The 27825-nt window shown below is 38.4% G+C and overlaps 1 protein-coding gene and 1 long non-coding RNA gene across 2 annotated transcripts in view; both read right to left on the minus strand.

The window, feature by feature from the left end:
* Positions 1-256: 256 nt before the first annotated feature.
* Positions 257-27825, minus strand: part of ergic1 (endoplasmic reticulum-golgi intermediate compartment 1) — a 74815-nt gene continuing 47246 nt past the window's right edge. The window contains exons 5-10 of the mRNA XM_033029586.1: positions 25299-25423; positions 22301-22405; positions 13060-13120; positions 10353-10453; positions 9514-9636; positions 257-937 (exon numbers count right to left, since the gene is read on the minus strand). Coding sequence (XP_032885477.1) covers positions 830-937; positions 9514-9636; positions 10353-10453; positions 13060-13120; positions 22301-22405; positions 25299-25423 — 623 coding nt within the window. The 3' untranslated portion in view covers positions 257-829. The remainder of the gene's footprint in view (positions 938-9513; positions 9637-10352; positions 10454-13059; positions 13121-22300; positions 22406-25298; positions 25424-27825) is intronic.
* LOC116978450 lies at positions 16186-19336 on the minus strand. Its single transcript, XR_004413455.1, has 2 exons — positions 19184-19336; positions 16186-16292 (listed from the first exon to the last, which is right to left on the minus strand). It is a non-coding gene; the product is annotated as an uncharacterized LOC116978450 (long non-coding RNA).

The following is a 27825-nucleotide window of genomic DNA, read 5'->3' on the forward strand; positions in this document are numbered from 1 at the left end:
CGTTTTCGACATTGCAATATTTTAGATTTACAATGGGTTTATCGGAACGTAACCCCATCATAGGTGGAGGAGCAGCTGCACTAAAATGGTATTTTAATATGAACATAGAACATATAATTTTATAATACCCTTGAAGATGTCATATTATTTATGCAACAAGTTATTTTAAGCATCTGTAATGCACCAATTAATCTATGCATATCTTTGTCATTTACGCACAGAGCAAGCTATCTTGGGCAACCACGCAATACAATAGTAACATTTTCAGATATTTTATTACAATTCAATAATTCAGGAATTTATAACCGATCATTTCCACGACACTACACCTTTTTTTTTAATTTGGGATCATCAGAAATCTAAAGACAGAGTCAACTGATGGCAAATATGTTGAGCTTTGTTAAAATAAACTATAAACATTTCTACGTATAACCAATTTTAATTAAAGTAGCATAAAAACATTTTAAAAAACTGGTGGTTATTCATTGTCCAGTGTTAGGTTCTTGACTTAAGCCAAAATGAACAATATATCTGCATTTCACAAATAATTCTCAGCTTAAGTCTTTCTTCAATCATGCCATCCGTTTCATTCAGAATATAATTTAATATTAGTAAAGAGAGAAGTGCAGATTGATCTTTAGATTTTGTAACTCAGTTATAACATTTTTCAGTTCCTGATGACCACTTGTACAAAACAGAATTGCCCAAGATCTAACTAACTTAGAATGACCTTGGCTGATGGACGGACATAAATTAAAAAAATGTTGCAAATTTATTTTAAACCAGTTACTGGCAAACTGGGTTGGCTCAGTAATTGTATATGTTACTGCTAGTGAATTTTGCCCAGCTGTATCTTCTTCCAAGCTTCTGATGCTGTAAAAATGCAGGAGTCTATGATCCCAGCAACTGTGAATGTTCCTCCAATTATCGCACAGATCTAAGGAATAAGAAGTATATAATGAATCACTCTGCAACAGAAACACCACCATTTATATATATAACATTTGCATGTACAATGTTTTGGAAGAAAATTCACCTGAAGGCTAAAAACATAGAAAATAAGTGCAGGAGTAGGCCATTAGGCCCTTCGAGCAAGCAGTGCCATTCAATATGAACATGGCTGATCATCCAAAATCAGTGCACCGTTCCTACTTTCTCCCCATATCCCTTGATTCCATTACCCCTAATAGCGATATCTAACTCTCTCTTGAATACATCCAGTGAATTGACCTCCACTGTCTTCCGTGGCAGAGAATTCCACTTCTAAAATAAGACGACAAAGTAACATTTTTTAATTATTACGTCAAAGGGTGTATTTTAAGCTCATAGTCCCTGCCAGGTCCCAACAGAGAAATTCCAACAGTCCTATTCCTCCTCTTCCTTCCGTATCAAAACTAATTTTCTGAAATTAAATGAATTGGCATACTACTAATCAACAATTTAGTCAATCATAAAAAGAACTAAATGGCCTAATTAACCAACTTAGTGTAGATAGGGGCAAATATTAATCTTGAGGTCTAACACGGAATAAAAGTTCAGTTTCCCACCACATTTCCAAAATATTAAAGTATAGATGTATACGTCCTGCCATTACAAATTCCAGGCTAGCGTTCAGTATAATCTATAGTTCAGAACCATCCATTTCCACTTGTGGTCAGGGATTACGGCTCAATATCTTGTTCCACAACAGCATAACTTGGATTTACAACATTGAAAACTGGATATTATAAAGTCAGATGTATCGCCTGTTACTTTATTCATCTCCACTAAGGTAGACCAATTATCCACTTAGTGAATTCATCTCAAATTAATAATGAACACCAACAATTCTTCCTCAGTCTTTTTCCTTAAAGGCCTTAATGAAATCAGTAGTTGGGAAGGAGAAATGAAAAAGGCAAAAGAAGAACAAGCCAGGCAATTCTAAACCATTTAAGTAAAAACTGTTTAATCGTAGCTTCATTGAGTAATTAAACTAGATAAAATTGGAGCGCTTACAGTGTTGTAAAATTCAAGTACGTTTCAGAATCATTAGCACATGAGCAAATAATTCAGCAGTTACATTGCATGCATGTCAAAATGCAATGGACTTGGACATAATTCAATTTTAAAATCTAGTAAGGCAAAAAATATTTACAAACAGTTTTATATCATTAAGAATATTACAGTACAGTAGCAGAGAGATTCTAATCAAAATAGTTTTAAAAACTTCATAGAGCAAGCATTTATCCCATTTAAATGTGTTCACATTAACAGCTGAATGGAGACACAAGAGATTGCAGAGATTCCAGCATCCGCAGTCTAATCTCTTGCATTTGATGCTCTCAACATGGCCTTCGGTGAGACCAGAGGTAAAGGGACTACTTTGCCAAACATTTGGTGTGCTGTCCGTAAGGGCCATCTGGAGCTCCCGGATACAAGCCACTTCTATTCCTCATCCTATCTAAGACCCATCTGTCCTCAACCTCAGCCTCCTCCAGTGCCAGAGAGAGGCCACATACAAACTGGAAGAACACCACCTTGCTTTCTGCTTGTGCAGCCTACAACCCAAGAATATGAACATGGATTTGTCCAATTTAATGTACCCCTCACCCCTTCCCCCCTTCCCCCCGTTCTCATCTACCCAGTACACCACACCCATTTTGTTCTCTCCACTTATCATCTCATCTCCAGCCTTCCCTAAGCCAGCCAATCCCACCCCTCCCCCCACCCCCTTTCCCAGCTCATCTGGTAATGAAACCTTTCACTTGGATCCACCCATCACCTACAAGCTCTTTCCCCATCCCTTCCCCTCTCCTTTTTCTACCAGATCTGCTTTACGCCATTGATATGAAATAGGGTTCCAACCCAAAACATCATCTGCGCATTTCCCACTACATTCATTGAATTGATAGGTTATTATGGACAGGAAAAAAATTGGTATTGAAACAATTTGTACCCACTTGGGGAAGGAAAAAGGTGCTTGAGGTTTTTAAACATCCTGCTTTGCAAAATAAAATCAGACAGGAGAATAACTGATGTATTAAACGTGTCAATTACCATGATGCATTCTAAGATGTACACTCCGAATGCATTCAATACAGTTTATAGCAGTCTACCACCAGTTATTCACCTGTCTGATTTTCTTTTGAAAAGCAGTATGTCTAATGGATGCATTACCCTCAACTATTTGCCCCTTAAAAAAGTGATATATGACTAACAAGTTCTAACTTCAAATAGACGACTGAATCTCAAAACTATTTTCAAATAAAAAAAAATAAATTAGGGTCAGTCACAAAAGCTTCTTAAGAGCTACATTAATGAAAGTGGATAAAGTACACTATATTTCAGGATATAAATAGTTTAAAATAATACTATCTGTGGGGATCCGATTAGTTTTCATACCACTATTAATCTTTATTGCATGTTAATAGAAGTTAGGTTCAGTAAGGTCATCAGATTTAGGCTAACATACTTAATTTTTACAAATGCTTTATAGATAATTACAAACTCACAATTTGTTAACTCTATTAAATTAAAATTATGACCACACCACTTTGTAGGTGTGAAACCTGCATCTTTATCCCAAATGTTTGCTCCATAGACAATGTACCATCTGCCATCCATCAGATAATCTCCCTGGAAACAATCCTGGGTACTTTCAGTGAACCAGGATGATTCACTTAATTCCATAGCAACAATGATGCACAATCCTCAGGATTAACACCATCAATCTCCAAAATTGACCTGTACGAATTATGTCTTTGATTGCAGGTTTAGTCCAAAGTATCACACTTTAAATTTTCAATCAATGAAAGATTATCATTCTATTTCACAAGCCTCGAATTCGGACTAAAAGATAAATTAAAAATAGAGATTTAGTATTTGATAAAGTGTACGCGTAATAACGACTGCTTCCTTAGATTCAATACATTTTAATGGGTCAAATTTTGGAACCGTAACGACAGTGAAACTTCAAGGTTTGCAGTCATTGCCCTGAAACAGACAGCAACTTCTGCAGTATTTATATTTGAAGTTAAATGCAGAAATTAGCAGATGTAGTGGTTAGTGATTCGATGGTTCAAAATAGGGAGCAGATTTTCACAGCATTAGAAGTGATTTTTTTCATGGTTTATTAAACCATATTTATTGCATAATATTTACTTCACCCAAAAAATGGTGCAACACCTTATTCTCTCAGATAAATATTAATTTTTTTAATGTAATTTATTTAAGATATTTCAGTTTTCCTTTATATGTTTAAAGTGGAGATTGATAGGTTCTTGATTAGTAAGGCTGCCCAAAGATGATGGGGAGAAGGCAGGAGAATGGGGTTGGGAGGGAAACATATCAGCCGTGATTGAATGGTGGAGCAGACTCGATGGGCCGAACGGCCCAATACTGCTCCTATGTCTTATGATCTTAACTTTTACTCTATAAAAAGTTTGGTTTCTTAAATAGTTTTGTTCAATGTGACCCATGGCGCAGGTTGCTCAATGTGACCCATGGCGGTGGTTGCTCAATGATATCGCTGTTGTTGGGTGGTAAAGGCCTGACCGCAACTGGCACATTAACATGAAATTAGCACCACAGAGACTACTACAGCACGGTCAGCAGCTTTCTGAGGAGGTCAGCAGCAAGCCGGAGAGTTCATTGGTCAATTAAACACTATGAATCTCAATCTCTTAATAAACAGTTATCAGTTTCAACATTCATTCATGCTAATCTTTTTCTCATTCATAAAATTGTGGCATGCTGGATTGGAAAAGTGAACAGCAGAAGCAAGACTGTCAGTTTCAAAAACATGAACCATAAACTCATCTTGACTTGAACAGCAAGGAAACAAATAAGACACATTATGGAAGCTTCGCCAGACATTTGCTTAGCTAAATGATTAGCTTGAAAAGATTCGCAATTTACTGGTACTGAAATCGTAGAGAGCTGATTGAAATGTAGATTTTCAACTGGCACTCAAGCTCCAAGTAGTGCTCCAAAGCCAATGGTTTCATTAAATAGCGGAGGGAGGTAAAGGAGACTGCACTGGAAACTAGTTAAGCCTAGTTTTGAAAAATAATATAAAAATTCAAAAACAAACTTAAAAGATCTATTGTTGGAATTTCTGTGTCTCTGATCAAAGAAGAATAATTTTCACCTTTCTAAATGACAATGGTCAATATTGATCATCCAGGATATTGAAAAGGAATGGTTTACACAATGTTCACAAAATGGTAATTTATTACATTAGTGGCCAAATCACAAGGGGGAATGTGACACAGAAAACAGCATAATTGAAGGAGCATGCTCACACAGAGGTATCTGTTCAAAGATGATTAAACTAGGACCTGAAATCACACTCTTGAAGCACAGTCCATTAGAGAGGCTGAGGAGTGAGAGAGAGAACGGGTTCATAAGTCATAAGAGCAGAATTAGGCCATTCAGCCCATCTAGTCGTCTACGCCATTTATTCATGGCTGATCTAACATTCCCTCTTAATCGCCTACTTCCCATAACCTTTGCACCCATACTGATCAAGAATCTGTCAATAGACACAAAATGCTGGAGTAACTCAGCAGGACAGGCCAGCATCTCTGGATAGAAGAAATGGGTGACGTTTCGGGTCGAGACCCTTCTTCAGACTGAGAGAATCTGTCAATCTCTGCTTTAAAAATACCTAATTACTTTGCCTCTACAGCTGTATGTGGCAATGAATTCCACAGATTCACCACACTCTGACTAAATAAATTCCTCGTCTCTTTTCTAAAGATACATCATTTTATTTTGAGACTGTGCTCTCTGGTCCTGGACTCTCCCACTAGTGGAACATTCCTCTCCACATCCACTCTATTCAGGCATTTCACTATTTGGTAAGCTTCAATGAAGTTCTCATCCTTATAAACTCCACTGCAGGTGGCACCACCCACAGAGGCGGCCTCACCAACAGTCCTTTCTTTTTTTTTTGTTATTTTTAGTATGTGATAAAAGTATGTTTCAGTGTTCCTTGTTTTTTTTTTATGTGGGGGTTGGGGGTTTGAGGGAAATTTTTTTTCAATCTTTTACCTCGACGGAGAAGTGATTTTTTTTCGTATTGTATCTCCTCAGACATGGGGCCCAAAACTACTCACAATCCTCGAAAAGCAGACTGGCCAATGCCTTAAAGCCTCAGCATTACATCCCAGTTTTTATATTCAAGTCTTATCAAAAGAAATGCTAACATTGCATTTGCCTTCTTTACTAGCGACCAAGCAAAAACTCTGAACCGTGGCTTAATAATGGGGCTTAATAAGAGTTGTACCATCAATTGGTGGGGGGGATGGAATATTTATTTTCATTCTTTTTCGGGATCTAGGCAACAGTGGCAAGGCCAACATTTACTGCCCATCTCTAATCGCCTTTATGGCAAGTCAACTTAAATTGCTGCAGTCCTCTGAAGAAAGAAATCTCTGCGGTAGCCAGGTGGTAGAGGTCACAGGTTTGGAGGTGCTGTCAGCAAAACTTGCACATGAAACTGCAGTACATTTTGTAGATTCTATACTCAACTTCTATACTCAATACCTTGTGATGATTATTCAGGGTGACGAACTGGGTGCCAATTAAGGGAATTAGTTTTCCCAGGATGGTGACAGCTCCATCACTTTGCTGATGATAGTGTGTGTGCTGAGTAGCAGCAATGAGAGGATTAGATCTGCCCTGCTTTTTGTGAGCACGGCATACAAGGCAATTTTCTACACTATCAGGTACATGTCAGTATTGAAACTATGCTGCAACAGTTTCACCGACAGCATAGCTGGTTCTGGAGCCCAGTTCTTGGTCCCACAGTCTTTGATGTATCCAGCATTCTATGCCATTTCCTGTCATCATGTGGTGTTGAATCGAACTGGCCAGTGACCAGCTTCAGTGGTAGTAGGATCTCAGAGGGAAGTGACCATAGAACAGTATAGTGCAAGAACAGGCCCTTCAGCCCAAAATGTCCACGCCGAACACGATGGCAAGTTAAATTAATCTTCTCTGCCTGCATATGATCTTTATCCCTTAATTCCCTGCATATCCATGTGCCTATCTAAAAGCCTCTTAAATGTCCACCATCATATCTGCTTCCACCATCACTCCAGGCTCCAGTAAAAAAAATTACTTCACACATCTCCATTAAATTTTGTTCTTCTCACCTTAAAACCTATGCCTTCCAGCCTTTGCCATTTCCACCCTGGGAAAATGATTCAGTCCGTCTACCCTAACTATGCATCTCATAATTTAGCATTTTGGGTCCATCTTCGGAGTAAACCAGCATCTGCAGGTCCTTCCTACTCATAATTTTACATACTGGTATCAGGTCTTCCCTCAGTCTTTAATGCTTCAGAGAAAACAATCCAAGATTGTCCAACCTCTCCATATGACAAATGCCCTCTAATTCAGGCAGCATTCTGGGAAACCTCCTCTGCACCCTCTCCAAAACTTCTGCATCCTTCTTGGAATGGGCTGACCTAATGGATCAACAACTCAGCACGTTTGACTGAATGTGGTTGTGAATGTTTCTTTTCTTTACCAATCACACTCCGGACCCAGTCAATGTTGAAACTGACAATTTCCAAGGAACCTCCTCCTCCTGTTAACCATTTAATGTTCACAATTGTACTGAAATTGCATAGCTCGTGGGATCACTCAGCTCTATTCAAGCCATTTGCGATATTTAGCATGTGAGTAATGCTGCTTTACAGCTTCAAGAAGCTATAACATTGTCAGCATCATCGGATATGTCTGGTGCTGCTGTTGGCATGGCCATTTGCATTCCTCAGCGAACCAGGGCTACTCCCCAGGCTTGTTAGTAATGGCAGAGTGAGGGATGTGCTCAGCTCAGGAATGTGCTCAGCCACGTGAGGGTAACTCAGCGGGACAGGCAGCATCTCTGGAGCGAAGGAATCGGTGACGTTTCGGGTCAAGACCCTTTTTCAGACGGATGTCAGGGGAGAGGGAGACACATAGATAAGGAAATTAAGTGTGAAAATAGGACAAATGGAATGGACATCAAGGAAAATGAAAAATAGATCATTGTTAGATGGGAGAAGGTAACAACAAAGCAAACAGAGATAAAATGTAGTCGGAGACAGTAAGACTGGTTGTAGAACTGGGAAGGGAAGGGATGGAGAGGGAGGGGAAGCAAGGGTTACTTGAAGTTAGAGAAGTCAATGTTCTTACCACTGAGGTGTAAGCTGCCCTAGCAAAATATGAGGTGCTGTTCCTCCAATTTGTGCTGGGCCTCACTCTGACAATGGAGGAGGCCCAGGACAGAAAGATCAGTGCGGGAATGGGAGAGGGAGTTAAAGTGTTTAGCAACTTGTATATATTTTAATCTGTTTGCTTTGTTGTTAACTTCTCCCAGCTAACAATGATCTATTCTACATTTTCCTTGATCTCCATTCCCTTTGTCCTGTTTTCACACTCCATTTCCTTATCTCTATCTCCCTCTCCCCTGACATCCGTCTGAAGAAGGGTCTCAAACCGAAATGTCATCCATTCCTTTTCTTCAGAGATGCTGCCTGTCCCACTGAGTTACTCCAGCAACTTGTGCCTATCTTTGGTCAAAACCAGCATCTGCAGTTCCTTCCTACAAACTTGATGGAAGTCTAACTTTCTGCTGCTGATGGTCTAGAACGTCTCATGGATGCGCAGGTTGAGATGCCAGATCTTTTCCGAGTCAATCACTGCAGGACATCCTTGGTGCTTACCTAGGCTTGGAAGTGATTATACTCAAGGTGAAAAAAGCTGACGTTATGGAATGGGACATGCACTTTAGGTAGCAGTCAACATCATTATTTAATGCAAAGTCTGTTGTAGCTTGGTTAGATGCAAAGTAAAGCTTTCACTGTTTGGTTCCACCTTTTTCCACTACTAGTTCCACTACCTTTAATTTACTACCACACCTACACTGGAATCATTAAGCCAAATTTACATCCAAAACTAAGAGACATCTTTATGTTCACATCTCTTGTCCAAATTCATTGTATATCATACATGCTTAATCGAGATAAAGGCCCTTTTTGCCCCATTAATCATTCTGGCTTTAATTTAAAAGCACAGCCCAGGAGAAAAGTTGATGAAGATCCCACTACTCCGGGGCTTCAACCTTCATTAAATAAAGTCGACATTCTCAATTATCAACTGTTTCCACTGTTTCATGGTGCTTTTTCAAAATTGTGATTCAGTCTATTTTCATTTTTGAGGGAATCTCTCAGGCAACCCACAGTCAGGAGATCAGACCATAAACACTGAGTCAGAGGAAATCCCTGTTTTCAAAGTCCCTGAATGCTGTCTTCAAAAACCACCAAGGGTTATTAATAACTATATCATACAACAGCTGCTTAGAACTTGTTATTAGGCAAAGCAATTGGAAATTTTTATTTTTTTTTATTTTTTTTAAGATGGAAATTTGAAATTAATTTGATTATCCCTGATTGGCAAGTATATTGGAAAACTGTATAACTGAGCCGGATAAGCACAACAGCATAAAATGATATCACCATGATTAAACAAATGTTTACTCACTGTTGTAATAAACCTGTATAGAGGTTGTTTCCGTTCGACATATTTTACAGTGATTGGGCTGAGGTCATATCGGAACCAGATGGCAGGGATAATTCGCCCTGTGTGGCTGTATGCAACATATTCCTGAAATACAAACAATATTCCATTCAACAGTAACAGAATTTTAAAAAAGGTCATTAAAATTGAGTTCAACAGTACTTGCTGTTCTCCCACTTATTTCAATACCCGCTGAGCATAAACAAGGTGAAACGTGCAATCATACAACTGCTTTTCACTTCTCTCCAAGATCTCAAAAGCTTCATGTACAGTCAATGGCTTTAAATTAGTTTCCCACTTTGAGGCGAATCCAATTAGCTCCTCTATGTTTGGTAGTCTTTGCTGAAGGGGGCATGCCAGTCCAAAGAATTCACTACTGCAGCAGAATCTTTAATATTAACACAAAACTGCAAGCTCTAATTTCCTCAAATTAATGTCCGAAACAATGTCACGTTTGACAATAATGTACCCCACTATTTTGTCCACTGGAATACAAATCTTATTAATTGCCTGCCAATCTCAAAACAGGCCAAATCAATACACAAATTATTAAATTTCCCTTTGTATTATGCATTACTAGCTATGTGGATAAAACATAACTAGGAATACACAACTTAGCAGCAAGACAGTTTATTATTTGTCCTTTTATTATAAGCAGTATTTATTCTGCTTTCATAGATAAGAGTGATACAGCACGGAAATAGGCCCTTCAACCCAACTTGCCCACACCAAGGCCATTCTGAGTAATATTGAATGGGAGCACAATCTGCCAGTGAATCAAATAAAAAAATCCACCACTTTACCTTTTGTGCCACTGTGTACTGATAGGAATAACGCTGCTTTTCCTTTAAATCTTCATAGACAGTGGGGACTATCTTCAAAACATAGTCATGCGAGGCAAGAGCTGCTTGAGATCAGAAATATTATAGAATTAAGTTTCAACTGGAATTTTATTACTACTACAGTATCTATCATAGCCGCTGCTTCAAAAAGGTAGCCAAAATCATCAAGGACCCACACCATCCTGGCCACACACTCATCTCACCATTGCCATCAGGAAGAAGGTACAGGAGCCTGAAAACTGTAACATCCAGGTTCAGGAACAGCTTCTTCCCTACAGCCATCAGGCTATTAAACACAACAACGAATAAGGTCCGAGCTCTGAATTGCAAAAGACTACATTATTATTGCACTATATTTGTTATTTATTGAACTTTTTTTTCCCCCTCGTTCCCTGTTATGTACTATGTTTACATATTCCAATATTCTGTTGTGCTGCAGCAAGTAAGAATTTCATTGTCCCATCCCGGACATATGACAATAAAACACTCTTGACTCTTCTCTGCCTGCATTTTCTCTAGGCTTAGTAGAATGCAAAATGATCAACTAACTCAACAGCTGCTTCTTGGCACGATTAAATTGTGGACAATTTCAAATGATGTATGAGTAATATCCCGTCATGCTGCGACAACAATATAATTCACCTACTAATTGTAGAAATATTAGTAATAAACATGTTATCAGAATCACCACTGACATGATCAGGACATAATTCAACAGCATGGCAAATTTAATTAAAACATTTAGACCAGCTTCCAACAGCCAGGAAACACGATACTATTCAAAAGCCCCAAATAACACATTGACTTGGGACAGTGCATAACTGCAAGCACAATTAATGATGTTTGAGCGCAAATGGACTACATTCGTTGCAACATGTCGACCAAACAGTGGGAAGAATAATTCATGTTTGTAGAGCAACTTCTTGGATAGTTAAACATTCCAAGGTAATTTACAGGTGCATGCTGAAACAAACATGACAATGATCCACATGAGATAGTATTGGGACTGTGAAGTACAGTTGAAAGCCAGCCTCACAGGATAAAGAGAGATCAGACTCAAAGGTAGATAATAAAATTCCAGAGCACCGAACATTGGCTAATGAGGGCATGACCACCAATAATGGACGCCTGAATTATAAAAATATAATTACCACAATATGGGATTAAATGTGATTACACGATAGGGAGTGGGGAAAAGAGGTAACTTGTAAACAAGCTTGGGAATGTTAAAAATGACTCACTGTTCAAGAGCAAGTTAAGTTGACAAGAGTATACAACTGATGCTTCGACCAGGTTCTGACTCCATAAACAATGCGGCAGGGCTTTGGGTGGTTTCTTGTTAATGGAGGATAGAAAATGGAAGGTTTCATTTAAGAATGCATCCAAAGAGTTAGTTCCAGAAATAACAAAAGGATGGTCAAGGTTTTATGCAGCTGCGCTGGGCAGGGATGGTGTTTTACAATACAACGTAACTGAGGTGGAATGTTCAACTCCATGTTAACACCAGATCAGCCTCAGCGTTGCCACGGAGACAGTTAGTGAGCCAGGAGCTGAGTACCTAGCAGGGACCAAAACCAAGAGTTTCAATATTTCCAACATTTAGTTGCAAATAAATTCAAAAATGCTATTTCTAATCATTGAATGTGAACGCAAACGCAGTCTTAGAACGTGGAAGGGGTTAAGGGAGGTGGTGGTGAGAAATGGTGATTGTTGTCAGCATACAAACAAAAACGACCAGTGGTGAGAGGCAACTTCTAAATGAGAATATTTACAATGGTGCAATCCTGTAGAAATAAAACAAGCTTTAGATTGAAGAGGAGAGGGGTGGTGGGGGGGCAACTAAGTGCACAAGACAGGAAGGTATATGACAGTGTGGAGACCAGGCTGTAGGCAGCTAGGAAAGGCTGCAGGCAGCTAGGAAAGGCTGCGGATAGAAAAGATACATTGGTGATAAGTATAAATATGTGAAGACAAGGGAAAAAGGGAAATTGGAAGAGGAAAACGGCAAAAACACGAGATACAAAGCAGGAACAGTGGCTTCTTTTAAATTGTTGGATTCAATGTTATTAAATCAGAAAATCTGATTTATACAAACCTATTGCTGGGTTAAAGTACTCAGAGTTTAGATGGGACAGTGCTACCTTCAGGAAGTCAACCAGTTCACATCAGGAAGAAATCGGGTATTCTGATTCATCCTGTTGTCAGCTTATGCCTGCCCTGCTGTTCAGGTCAAACAAGAGTCTGTGGCTCATGCACAATTATTTCATGCAATGGGCGGTGGGTACATGCAAGTCATAGGGTCTTGGGACTGGGAGAAAGAGAGGGAAGAAATTGTGATAGGAAAAAATAAAATATCCTGTTGTATTCTAATGATTGTTTAGACATTAATCTTCATTGAGGCTCAAGGACCACTGAGAACAAGACTTTTTACAAGAAAAAAAAAACCTAATTGGTTCATGGTTAGCTTTATTGATACTAGTTTTTTTTAAATCTGTGATTTATTTTTTAAATATTGGATAGTTATTAACAAAGCCTTACAATGGGCATTGAAATTAATCTTGAAACTAGATAACAGCCCAATTACCTCCTTTAACCACGTTTGTGTGCTGCCGTAAATGCAATTTAAAGCAAATGCAAAACTCAAGCAGGCTTAATACAGGCTACTTACGGTTTGAAGCAAGTTTACTTGCTCTGCCTACAGCATTGAAAGCACCTTGAACATTTTTAACCTAAAGAAATGAAATAAAACAAGGGCATGGTAAATTAAGACAGGAAATAGTGTACACACTCAGGTAAACCATCCATGGACTCAAACATGTTAAAATGCCTAACTTTACAATATTTCTGTGAAATTTCAAAATTTAATTGTAACTAAGCATGGTCATTTGGCTCATTCTTCCAAAGAAACCTATCAGCCCATCAACACAATATACTATTACCTCTTTAGTGGCACTGGTTCTTTGTGTTATGTGCGCTGAATGATTATTCCAAGTATCAATCCCTTTTGGAATGACTGACTACTTTCCAGTTGCATTCCTTTGTATATATCAACGATAACAACAAAGTGCCCGAGGAACTCAGGTCAGGCAACATCTGTGGAGGGAATGAATAGGTGATGTTTCAGGTTGGACCCTTCTTCAGACTGATTGAGAGGAGGGTGAAAACTGAAAAAGAGTAGGGTTGGCACTGGTAAATGATAGATGGATGCAGGTGGTGGGGAGGGAAGAGGGGTTGTGATTAGCAGACGAGTGTTTGAGTTTGAGTTTAGTTTAGCTTAGCTTACAGTCACATGTACTGAGGTATAGTGAAAACCTTTTGTTGCGTGTTAACCAATCAGTGAATAGACAATATATGATTACAATCGAAGTGTACAGATTCATGATAAAGGGAATAAAGTGGCTTAAGTGACAAAGGCTAGAGGTGAGAAGGAGACTAAAGGTTATTAGAAAAGGAAAGAGGAGAAGTGAAATGCAAAGCTGGAAGGAGGAATATGGGTGAAAGGGAAGACGGAGATAAAAAGGGAAATGTGAGACAGGGATGGGAGATGATGCACATGGAGGAGGGGAAGTGAGCAGGTTGACCAGGGTGGAGGGAGATGTGGTGCAAGAAATGTGTGCCCACCAGGCTCCTCTCCCATCCCAACCTGAAACGCCATATGTCCATTCCCTTCACAGAAATGCAGACCGTCCCTACTAAGTTCTTCCAGCACCTTGTTTCTTGGTTCAAGATTCCAGCATCTGCAGCTTCTGGGGTCTTCATGTTATCTGTAACTCTGGTACTGAAGGTGTCGGTTTTATTTTCAAATCGTGCTCCAAATTATCATTGTTTGTTCCCATTGATTTTACCAGAATTTTCCTTCCCTTCACTTGTAACAAGTCAGGTGTCCAAGTCTTTTTATAATCCTTCCCTCATAACTAATGTCTCTAAGAGACCCATTGCCTTGTCATTTTTCTGCAGATCACAAAAGCTTTGATGTGTCTCTTCCGGCTTCGTACCAGAAATATCGCATTTAAGAATTGTCTGCATAAAGTGCAGCATAATAGCTTCTGAGTACTATTTTGCTGACTTAGCACTCGTTGAAGCGTCGTAGCCAATAAATTGGACTATGATTTTACGCAATCACCAGTTCCCTCCCTTTCTTTCTCATCTGGTTCAACACTAATAAATTATAACACATCTGTCCAATGTATTTAAACTTCTGCTCATCTGCATTGCATGCCACTCATCACTTTTACCGACCAATAAATACTCCTGGCAGCTTCATTGCTTCTTAAATTTGCTTTGTTTCCCCCTTACCTCCACTCTATACCCACTGTATTTAACAGCCACAAATAGCATCAAGTGAAAACTTATATTAAGAAATAGCAATAATCAAAGTATAAATTATCTTCCTGTTTTACATATAACCTGCGAGTAAGATGCATTAAATCGACTGGTTCCAGATATTTTGCGCCAAGGGTATTAAAAATTAGTATAAAGCAGTTACTCTGAGAGGTGCCGGGTCAAAGAATTTTAAGGCAATCAGCCAGCAAATTAAACTTGTTTTAATATTAAATTTTCAGAAATCATCATCCATGCTATTTTTTAAATTCAATTTTGCCTCAGTTGTTTGCCAACATGTTGAATTTTATAAAAATCATCTGGGGAAATTCTTGCCCAACTACTATCAGAGGAGGAATTCCATTTGCTTGCAGTAATTCTATGATTAATGTTAATAAAGTGACTTTTAGAAAATAAATATAACCATGAGATTTGTACTCTGGGGGATTTCTGAGTCATTGATGCGTATCGATGAAATTAACGGGTAAATTCTAAAGAGTGGGCATGAAAAAATATTGCCAAGTAAATTGAAGAAAATCCAAAGAGGTTTTACAAATGCTTAAAGAACAGGAGGATAATTACGAGTAGGACTTTTGGGGAATTAAAAAGATGGTTCACACAGGGAGCTAAAATCTGAGGACAAAGATAATTTATTTTTGCTTGTGTTTTTATTAAAAAAGAGGAAAATACAGATGGTATAGATAAGATGCTAAATATTAAATGCAATAATGTAAGAGAGCAAGTATTAATGGGGTTGGAGTCTTTGAAATCACCAGGACCAAATGAATCTCTCCCTGTCTCTCAGGGGTTTGAAAAGGAGGAAAGGATGAAATAGTGAGGGGTCTGATCATCGTTTTGCAGTCATCCCTAGATGTTGCAGGGAAGTGGAGGACTATCAATGTTTTCATAATGGAAAGAATAAATCAAGTGGATACAGGCCAGTTAGTTTAACTTCCCTGGAAACAATTCTGAGTGAGCAAACAAAACCTTCCAATTAATTAAAGGCAGCCAGTATAAACGTGTTAATGGAATATTGTGTCTGATTAACTGGATTTAAATGTGGTGAACAAGGATGAAGATAATGCAGGTATTGTAATGAAGATAATGCAGGATTTCAACTATGCCTTTGAGAAGGTCTTTCATGCATTTTGGTCCAAAAAAAAAGTAAAAGACATGGAATCATGGCAAAATTGGACTCCATATCTGCGCACTGGTAAGAAGCAAAAGGGAATTGTTTATTGTTATGAATTTAAACATAAACCTTATCATAACAATAAACCTTGGAACCATAGCCCGCAAGCAATAATGAACAGAAAAATGTACAAAACTGCTCTGTTCAGCAAGTAAAAATAAATCACAGATCTATAACCAAAATAGCTTTACTATATTCAGTTGACAGATGAATATGATGAAGGTGTGACTATAATTTACTACACTATTTTAAGATCAGTCATGTTATATAAAATATGCACTTACCTCTATCATTTCTCCGAATGTCAGTTTGTTAATTACATGAGTCATATCTGGATTATCTGGTTGTGCAGTTGCACTGTGCGTAGATATGTGGAAATTGCCTGGTACCTAGTGAAAATGTTTATACCGATGTAAGCAAATAACTCCAGAACTCCACATAACTTACAATGCTTTATATTTTTTGAGAAATATGGAATTCTTAACATGAAACAATGCCACACTAAATTACAAATAAAGTTGTTAACTCAAACTTCACAGTCATGGCAAAGGAATAGCTGACCACCGCCCACAAAGTTTCAGGGCTTTAATGCAAACTTACTCCAATCTGACATCTGAAACACCATAACAGGGCAGATGTCATGTTTAGTCTTCAGACTGGAGCAAATATTCAAACATCAGGACGTCCATAATCAGACAGCTAAATGTTATTCTTTCAATGCATTTATCTGAAGACAGACACAAACTGCTGGATTAACTCAACGGGTCAGTCATCATCTCTGGAGAAAAGAAATAGGTGACGTTTCTGGTCGGACCCCTTCATACTGAAAGATAGAGGGGGGTGGGGGGTTTGAAACTGCAGGCCCATTGCTGGCTGGGGAAGACGTCCTAACGAGAAGGATACAAGGATGCGAACAGTGGAACGACTAGGGTGGGTCAGGAGGGAATGTAGAAGTTACTTGAAATTAGAGAAATCAACTTTCATACCGCTGGCCCGTAAGCTGCACAAGCAAAATAAGAGGTGCTGGTCCTCCAATTTGCATTTGATGCACTTTGACAGTGGAGGAGGCCCAGGACAGAAAGATCAGGGTGGGATTGGGAAGGGGAGTTTGGCAACCGGGACATCGATTAGGCCAAGGCGGGCCGAGAGCGTCTGAATTAATCAGGCTGACCCATTTGTGTTATCGTTTACAACCCAGTCCAGATTCTAATTTTAATCATGTTTCTCTCCCGGTCATTTGCCCATTGACATCATGGCTGATGCAACAATGATTAAGATACTATCTACATTCTGTAACAGGGAGCATTGCAGGATCCTCCACCCACCCAATGACATCAACCCCTGTTCACCCTGTAAACCTCACTGAACACTGATGGCAGATTGCTGATGAAACACAGCAGATGATTATCAGCCGTAACCACAAGTTGACATCATAATTAAAAGCCGTACAACGTTTTCAATAATTTGTACAATGTTTTTTTGTTTAATCAGACTATTACCCTTCATAGAAATGAACGTCTATTAATGTTCAAATTATCGCATTTAATTAAATATCAATATCATTTTCTACAATTGTCATCTGTATATTTCCCTCCACAAATGCTGTCTGACCGGCTGAGTTTTCCCACCAGGTTTATTTTTAAACTCATATTTTTTGCAATTATGTTTGTCTTAACCGCAACTTAGCTGCACCTTTTTGTTGTCAAGTTCACCCACAACTTAGGTCAAGCCTTGATAATGGTTTGACCACAGCATTGTATTTCTGCGTCATCTTTTAATCCAATTCTAGATCTGTATTTATTGGCTAACATTGTCTATTCAACCCTGTTGCAAAACAGTGATGGCCAGAAGTTACCGCTCCCAAACATCAAGAAATTCTAGAATCTACTCAAATGTGATTTGAAATTTGAAGACCTTTACGTGATGTGTTGACTTAGACAACTGAAACAATTCTCAGCCATGTGATTCCATTTCCTTTACAAAATGAAACAGAGAAACATATAAAATAGGTGCAGGAGTTGGCCATACAGCCCTTCAAGCCGGCACCGCCATTCAATATGATCATGGCTGATCATCCAAAATCAGTACCCCGTTCATGCTCTCTCCCCATATCTCTTTGAATCGCTTGAAACACAAGTCACAACAAAGTGATGGAATAAAAATAAGGACATGGTGGAGCACTAGCCCAGCTGGAATGTTATTTGTCAATGAGGCATTTTAAAAATAAAGAACAAGAATCCGAATATTTTATAAGAGCTATATCTCACTCTCTCTTGAATACATGTCTTGAGCTAGGGAGACTTTGGGATTGATCAGAATATGATACTCCAAATAAATTTTAAGTGCCTCACAAAAAAAGACACCAATGAAAATCATGACTTTGTCTCCTGTTTCCTCCAACACTCCAAAGACACACAGGTATGTAGGTTGTTTCAGCAAAGTATGTTAATTGTCCCTAGTGTGTAAGATATTGCTAGTGTATGAGGATAGCTGGTCAGCGTGGACTCGGTGGGCCGAAGGACCTGTTTCCATGCTGCATTGCTAAACTAAACTGAACTAAATCCTGAATCAGTACAGAAAGATCACTTATGGATTAAAGTTCTGATACCTTTCATGTGGGAGTGACCCATTGTGCTTGAATCTGGGTGCAAAAGTGATTTTACGATCAATGGCTGAACTGACATGCTCTACTTTCTTGTCTCTTTTCCCTTAATCGAGAATTCCCATATGGATCAAAAATCTGTTGCCCCTAGCTTTACACATAATCAACAAGTCAGCCTCCACCACAGCTCTCTAGGATAGATACTTCCCATTCCACCACATCCCCATTTTTAACTAGACTATCCCGTATTCTGATGTCCCCTAGTTTCAGATGTTCCCAATAAGGTGAAACAACCGCTCAGCATTTACCCTGTCAAGCTCACTCAGAATACTATCCTTCAATAAGGATGCATTTCGTTCTTCTAAAATGGAGCAAAGCTGCACAAACATTCAAAATAATATTAAATCTTCATCTCAGGAATCTTCATTCACTGAACCAAGGAAGTACTTTTTCTTAAAGGAAGGTTACCAAAACTGTATACATACTCCAGGTGTGGTCTCATTAGCAGTTATTAGCCAGATTTCCCTGATTTTATACTCTATACCTGTTGTACTAAAAGTCGACATATTATCCATCTTCCTAATTACTTGTTCTATCTGCATGCTACAATGTTGCAGCTTTCAGATTTGAATGAAATTTTGCAAAAATATTTTGTACTACCAGTTTCTTTAAACTTACCTTATTTATGCTAAATTGTCCTTCAAACGAGCAGCCCTGGCCATTATTTAGAGGTGATTTCATGGAGTTTTCAATATGGCCAACTTCATGTCTTCCCATTTCATCTTGGATGTCTAATCCAACAACTGAGAAAGACATGAAATTAATAAACTGCTCCAGGATTCATAAAAACATTGCAATGTTTCCAAAGCAGCTATAATTTCAAGTAGACAATACAGTAAAGTCAGCTTCTGATATATAAACAATTATTCAATGCAGACTATTTGTGGTAAATGGCTCCCTAAAGCCAAGCATAATATTCTTCATGGCAAAATATAATCACTATTAGTCAAAGAAACAGCCAGGAATAAACTGTTAATTCCCTACCCATTTGTACAACCCAAGTGTTTTAGCTGTGAATTATTGGCCATAAGGTATCCTAGAAACCACCAGTGATGCATTCTTCAGATCAAGTTATATACTAGGGACAGCAGGCGTAAAGGGAGACCACCAGCTTTCACCCCATAATAAACACATCTTGCACTTGATCCACCAGGATTCTAATGATGAAGCCAAGAGGTGCGGGTCGAGGAATCCACCTCCGCAATCGTTTGCCAGCCAGACCCGCGTGGAAAAAGCTCAGTGGATTCTTGGCTTGAAGAAAGGCAGCATTTTATTTATTTGTATCTGAAATATTTACTAGTATCTGTAAATTTATATCTGAAGGGCATTTATCCAAAACATCACCCATCCTTCTTCTCCAGGGATGCTATCTGACCCATTCCTCCACTTTACGTCAATCTTTTATTTATTTTACTTTTACCAAAAATGCTTTTAATTATTTTTGTTTTAAATTGACTAAAGAAAAATCAGAGATTTGTAAATTCCCCCTAAGCCTGTCCAGGACAATGGCTGGAGTTGCAGCATGATACCCATTCGTCACACTGAGCCAGATCAGGCATGATCCAGCCTGCCCCACACACGCATACCCCAAGCACAGTTCCTACAGTTACAGTGCCCTCCATAATGTTTGGGACAAAGACCCGTCATTTATTTATTTGCCTCTGTACACCACAATTTGATATTTGTAATAGAGAAGGGAAAAAAAATCACATGTAGTTAAAGTGCACATTGTCAGATTTTATTAATGGCCATTTTTATACATTTTGGTTTCACCATGTAGAAATTACAGCTGTGTTTAAACATAGTCTCCCCCCCCCCATTTCAGGGCACCATAATGTTTGGGACACATGGTTTCACAGGTGTTTGTAATTGCTCAGGTGTGTTTAATTGCCTCCTTAATGCAGATAAAAGAGCTCTCGGCACCTAGTCTTTCCTCCAGTCTTTCCATTACCTTTGAAAACTTTTATTGCTGTTTATCAACGAGGACTAAAGTTGTGTCAAAGAAGCCATTATGAGACTGAGAAACAAGAATAAAACTGTTAGAGACATCAGCCAAACTTTAGGGTTACCAAAATCAACTGTTTGAAACATCATTAAGAAGAACGGGAGCACTGGTGAGCTTACTAATTGCAAAGGGACGGGCAGGCCAAGGAAGGCCTCCACAGCTGATGACAGAAGAATTCTCTCTATAATAAAGAAAAAACCCCAAACACTTGTCCGACAGAACAGAAACACTCTTCAGGTGTGGATTCGTCAATGACTACTGTCCGCAGAAGACTTCATGAACAGAAATACAGAGGCTACACTGCAAGATGCAAACCACTGGTTAGCTGCAAAAATAGGATGGCCGGGTTACAGTTTGACAAGAAGTACTTAAAAGAGCAACCACATTTCTGAGAAAAAGGTCTTGTGGGCAGATTAGATGAAGATTAACATATCAGAGTGAAGGCAAGAGCAAAGTGTGGAAGAGAGAAAGAACTGCCTTAATATTAAATTTTCAGAAATCATCATCCATGCTATTTTTTAAATTCAATTTTGCCTCAGTTGTTTGCCAACATGTTGAATTTTATAAAAATCATCTGGGGAAATTCTTGCCCAACTACTATCAGAGGAGGAATTCCATTTGCTTGCAGTAATTCTATGATTAATGTTAATAAAGTGACTTTTAGAAAATAAATATAACCATGAGATTTGTACTCTGGGGGATTTCTGAGTCATTGATGCGTATCGATGAAATTAACGGGTAAATTCTAAAGAGTGGGCATGAAAAAATATTGCCAAGTAAATTGAAGAAAATCCAAAGAGGTTTTACAAATGCTTAAAGAACAGGAGGATAATTACGAGTAGGACTTTTGGGGAATTAAAAAGATGGTTCACACAGGGAGCTAAAATCTGAGGACAAAGATAATTTATTTTTGCTTGTGTTTTTATTAAAAAAGAGGAAAATACAGATGGTATAGATAAGATGCTAAATATTAAATGCAATAATGTAAGAGAGCAAGTATTAATGGGGTTGGAGTCTTTGAAATCACCAGGACCAAATGAATCTCTCCCTGTCTCTCAGGGGTTTGAAAAGGAGGAAAGGATGAAATAGTGAGGGGTCTGATCATCGTTTTGCAGTCATCCCTAGATGTTGCAGGGAAGTGGAGGACTATCAATGTTTTCATAATGGAAAGAATAAATCAAGTGGATACAGGCCAGTTAGTTTAACTTCCCTGGAAACAATTCTGAGTGAGCAAACAAAACCTTCCAATTAATTAAAGGCAGCCAGTATAAACGTGTTAATGGAATATTGTGTCTGATTAACTGGATTTAAATGTGGTGAACAAGGATGAAGATAATGCAGGTATTGTAATGAAGATAATGCAGGATTTCAACTATGCCTTTGAGAAGGTCTTTCATGCATTTTGGTCCAAAAAAAAAGTAAAAGACATGGAATCATGGCAAAATTGGACTCCATATCTGCGCACTGGTAAGAAGCAAAAGGGAATTGTTTATTGTTATGAATTTAAACATAAACCTTATCATAACAATAAACCTTGGAACCATAGCCCGCAAGCAATAATGAACAGAAAAATGTACAAAACTGCTCTGTTCAGCAAGTAAAAATAAATCACAGATCTATAACCAAAATAGCTTTACTATATTCAGTTGACAGATGAATATGATGAAGGTGTGACTATAATTTACTACACTATTTTAAGATCAGTCATGTTATATAAAATATGCACTTACCTCTATCATTTCTCCGAATGTCAGTTTGTTAATTACATGAGTCATATCTGGATTATCTGGTTGTGCAGTTGCACTGTGCGTAGATATGTGGAAATTGCCTGGTACCTAGTGAAAATGTTTATACCGATGTAAGCAAATAACTCCAGAACTCCACATAACTTACAATGCTTTATATTTTTTGAGAAATATGGAATTCTTAACATGAAACAATGCCACACTAAATTACAAATAAAGTTGTTAACTCAAACTTCACAGTCATGGCAAAGGAATAGCTGACCACCGCCCACAAAGTTTCAGGGCTTTAATGCAAAGACTTACTCCAATCTGACATCTGAAACACCATAACAGGGCAGGTGTCATGTTTAGTCTTCAGACTGGAGCAAATATTCAAACATCAGGACGTCCATAATCAGACAGCTAAATGTTATTCTTTCAATGCATTTATCTGAAGACAGACACAAACTGCTGGATTAACTCAACGGGTCAGTCATCATCTCTGGAGAAAAGAAATAGGTGACGTTTCTGGTCGGACCCCTTCATACTGAAAGATAGAGGGGGGTGGGGGGTTTGAAACTGCAGGCCCATTGCTGGCTGGGGAAGACGTCCTAACGAGAAGGATACAAGGATGCGAACAGTGGAACGACTAGGGTGGGTCAGGAGGGAATGTAGAAGTTACTTGAAATTAGAGAAATCAACTTTCATACCGCTGGCCCGTAAGCTGCACAAGCAAAATAAGAGGTGCTGGTCCTCCAATTTGCATTTGATGCACTTTGACAGTGGAGGAGGCCCAGGACAGAAAGATCAGGGTGGGATTGGGAAGGGGAGTTTGGCAACCGGGACATCGATTAGGCCAAGGCGGGCCGAGAGCGTCTGAATTAATCAGGCTGACCCATTTGTGTTATCGTTTACAACCCAGTCCAGATTCTAATTTTAATCATGTTTCTCTCCCGGTCATTTGCCCATTGACATCATGGCTGATGCAACAATGATTAAGATACTATCTACATTCTGTAACAGGGAGCATTGCAGGATCCTCCACCCACCCAATGACATCAACCCCTGTTCACCCTGTAAACCTCACTGAACACTGATGGCAGATTGCTGATGAAACACAGCAGATGATTATCAGCCGTAACCACAAGTTGACATCATAATTAAAAGCCGTACAACGTTTTCAATAATTTGTACAATGTTTTTTTGTTTAATCAGACTATTACCCTTCATAGAAATGAACGTCTATTAATGTTCAAATTATCGCATTTAATTAAATATCAATATCATTTTCTACAATTGTCATCTGTATATTTCCCTCCACAAATGCTGTCTGACCGGCTGAGTTTTCCCACCAGGTTTATTTTTAAACTCATATTTTTTGCAATTATGTTTGTCTTAACCGCAACTTAGCTGCACCTTTTTGTTGTCAAGTTCACCCACAACTTAGGTCAAGCCTTGATAATGGTTTGACCACAGCATTGTATTTCTGCGTCATCTTTTAATCCAATTCTAGATCTGTATTTATTGGCTAACATTGTCTATTCAACCCTGTTGCAAAACAGTGATGGCCAGAAGTTACCGCTCCCAAACATCAAGAAATTCTAGAATCTACTCAAATGTGATTTGAAATTTGAAGACCTTTACGTGATGTGTTGACTTAGACAACTGAAACAATTCTCAGCCATGTGATTCCATTTCCTTTACAAAATGAAACAGAGAAACATATAAAATAGGTGCAGGAGTTGGCCATACAGCCCTTCAAGCCGGCACCGCCATTCAATATGATCATGGCTGATCATCCAAAATCAGTACCCCGTTCATGCTCTCTCCCCATATCTCTTTGAATCGCTTGAAACACAAGTCACAACAAAGTGATGGAATAAAAATAAGGACATGGTGGAGCACTAGCCCAGTTGGAATGTTATTTGTCAATGAGGCATTTTAAAAATAAAGAACAAGAATCCGAATATTTTATAAGAGCTATATCTCACTCTCTCTTGAATACATGTCTTGAGCTAGGGAGACTTTGGGATTGATCAGAATATGATACTCCAAATACATTTTAAGTGCCTCACAAAAAAAGACACCAATGAAAATCATGACTTTGTCTCCTGTTTCCTCCAACACTCCAAAGACACACAGGTATGTAGGTTGTTTCAGCAAAGTATGTTAATTGTCCCTAGTGTGTAAGATATTGCTAGTGTATGAGGATAGCTGGTCAGCGTGGACTCGGTGGGCCGAAGGAACTGTTTCCATGCTGCATCGCTAAACTAAACTGAACTAAATCCTGAATCAGTACAGAAAGATCACTTATGGATTAAAGTTTTGATACCTTTCATGTGGGAGTGACCCATTGTGCTTGAATCTGGGTGCAAAAGTGATTTTACGATCAATGGCTGAACTGACATGCTCTACTTTCTTGTCTCTTTTCCCTTAATCGAGAATTCCCATATGGATCAAAAATCTGTTGCCCCTAGCTTTACACATAATCAACAAGTCAGCCTCCACCACAGCTCTCTAGGATAGATACTTCCCATTCCACCACATCCCCATTTTTAACTAGACTATCCCGTATTCTGATGTCCCCTAGTTTCAGATGTTCCCAATAAGGTGAAACAACCGCTCAGCATTTACCCTGTCAAGCTCACTCAGAATACTATCCTTCAATAAGGATGCATTTCATTCTTCTAAAATGGAGCAAAGCTGCACAAACATTCAAAATAATATTAAATCTTCATCTCAGGAATCTTCATTCACTGAACCAAGGAAGTACTTTTTCTTAAAGGAAGGTTACCAAAACTGTATACATACTCCAGGTGTGGTCTCATTAGCAGTTATTAGCCAGATTTCCCTGATTTTATACTCTATACCTGTTGTACTAAAAGTCGACATATTATCCATCTTCCTAATTACTTGTTCTATCTGCATGCTACAATGTTGCAGCTTTCAGATTTGAATGAAATTTTGCAAAAATATTTTGTACTACCAGGTTCTTTAAACTTACCTTATTTATGCTAAATTGTCCTTCAAACGAGCAGCCCTGGCCATTATTTAGAGGTGATTTCATGGAGTTTTCAATATGGCCAACTTCATGTCTTCCCATTTCATCTTGGATGTCTAATCCAACAACTGAGAAAGACATGAAATTAATAAACTGCTCCAGGATTCATAAAAACATTGCAATGTTTCCAAAGCAGCTATAATGTCAAGTAGACAATACAGTAAAGTCAGCTTCTGATATATAAACAATTATTCAATGCAGACTATTTGTGGTAAATGGCTCCCTAAAGCCAAGCATAATATTCTTCATGGCAAATTCCAGTTAAAAACATCGAAAACGGCCGCTAGCAATTCCGCCTTTTTGGCCCCTTCAGCTCCCTCTTGTATTTACCTTAGTTTCTATCTTTTTTTTGGACTGTAAATTTAGGTAGCTGTTCCTCACGGTCACCCCGACTGGCACAGTAAATTGCAGCTCAAAAACGGGCCGTTTTCGATGTTTTTAACGGGTGTGAAAGTGCGTGTTTTCCCATCCACTAACATGTACCGGAAGTGACGCTTGTCCCCCAGTTAAAATTTTCGGTCACGTGGGTGCGGATCTACGCTCCAGTGACCTTTCGTGAAATCACCCTATACTAGTCTCCAAAGATATCACTAGTTTGAGTGGTAGCAGGTTAAATTGTTTTGTGTGTCAATTCACTTAGATATGAAAATCTAAATCGATATCCAAAATTTTTTCTGATGACCTATAAAAAGGAATTAGTCATACAAGGTTTATTACAACCTAAATTTAGAATTACACAATTCTTCCTTCCACGGACTGCAATGAATACAGAGAGGGATTTTTTTATTTTTTTTTGGTGGTGGGGGGGGGAAAACTGTTTTTTTTTTAATTCTTACGGCCACATGGCACTGATGATTACTTCCTCATGTTGTATGCAGGTATGTTGGACTTAATCTGATCTCAAAATTTGAATTATTTTGTACTTTAGTGGACTGCCTTTGTGACTTTACCAAATAGTGTCTTGAAATGGCCAGAGACTTTAAACAATGAAGAACATTAGAGGCAATTGATATTTGCTTTATGCCCTGTGGGAAAGAGAACTTCTAAGCTAACAATTATGACGAATATACAGGTTTCACTACTGTATTTACAGTCATTGAACCATATTTACAGTGACTAATCCCTGAACCCGTCTCCCTGAAGACTGAAATAAAAAGTTAAATAATATGCCAAACCGCCAAAAGAACACGATTGCTTCTGAAGCCAAGATCCTCTCACACTTGCAAATGAGGTGGCAATACAGGATCATCTTAAAAGGCAAGAAATTCAGGAGCAACTTATTTTTTTTTCTATATGTTCACACAGGACGAGGCCATCAGTGGATAAACTAGCAACTGCCATCCCTACATCTACTAGAGCCAAACGCTGCTAAACAGGGGTAGGCAGAGGGGCAGTGGGTGAAATCTGTGAACAAATTTTAAATGCTTAAGCTATGGAAAGAAAATTAAAGGGCTTGATGTAAAAATCTGGCTAATTAGCTTCCTAAATCAATAATCTATTATCGAAATCTTTGGCAAGAAGATTAAGTAAATATGTTAATAAATTAACACACTCGGATCAAACAGGGTTTATACCCAAGAAACATTTGTTTAATAATTTGAGGCCTTTTTAACATAATGTACTCACACAGAACTAAAGAAGACTTATCAATTATTTCATTAGATGCAGAAAAAGCATTTGACCAAGTAGAATGGAAATATCTTTTCACAGTACTGCAAAAATTTCAGATGGGAGAAAATGTTATTTCATGGATAAAACTGTTATATGGTGCCGACTGCCAGGATACTGACACCATATACTCTCTCCTAAATTCCAGTTATCCAGGGGCAATAGGCAGGGATCTGCATTATCACCCCTGTTATTTGCCCTTGTGATTGAACCCCTAGCGGAAAGTATAAGAGTACATCCGAACATTCACGACTATAATTCTAAATACTCCAATAATAAAATATCATTATATGCAGATGATGTATTATTATATATCACCAACTCTCAAGTTAGTATTCCAAATATATTAAATCTTATAGCGAAATTTGGTTCCTTTTCAGGATATAGAATAAACTGGAACAAAAGTGAAATTATGGCAATAAAACCTGAAGAGTCGACACACCTTCTAAAATTCCCTTTCAGAATTGCTACGGAAAAATTCAAATACCTGGGTGTTCAGGTAACCAGAAAATATACCTCTCTATTCATGCAAACTTCCCACCTTTAGTTACTAAATTAAACGCTCTTATTCAATTTTGGAAAACACTTCCGTTGTCTCTAATAGGCAGAATAAATGCTATAAAGATGATCTTCCTCCCACAAATTCTGTATTTATTTCAATCAATACCGATATACCTTCCTTAAAAAAATGTTCAAAAATCTTGATTCTCTGATTACAAACTTTATTTGGGATTATAAAACACATAGAATTCATAAACGGCATCTATGTAAACCCAAAGAAATGGGCGGATTGGCTCTCCCC

The sequence above is a fragment of the Amblyraja radiata genome, chromosome 11 (genome assembly GCF_010909765.2).
Source record: "Amblyraja radiata isolate CabotCenter1 chromosome 11, sAmbRad1.1.pri, whole genome shotgun sequence".
Taxonomy (NCBI): Eukaryota; Metazoa; Chordata; class Chondrichthyes; order Rajiformes; family Rajidae; genus Amblyraja; species Amblyraja radiata.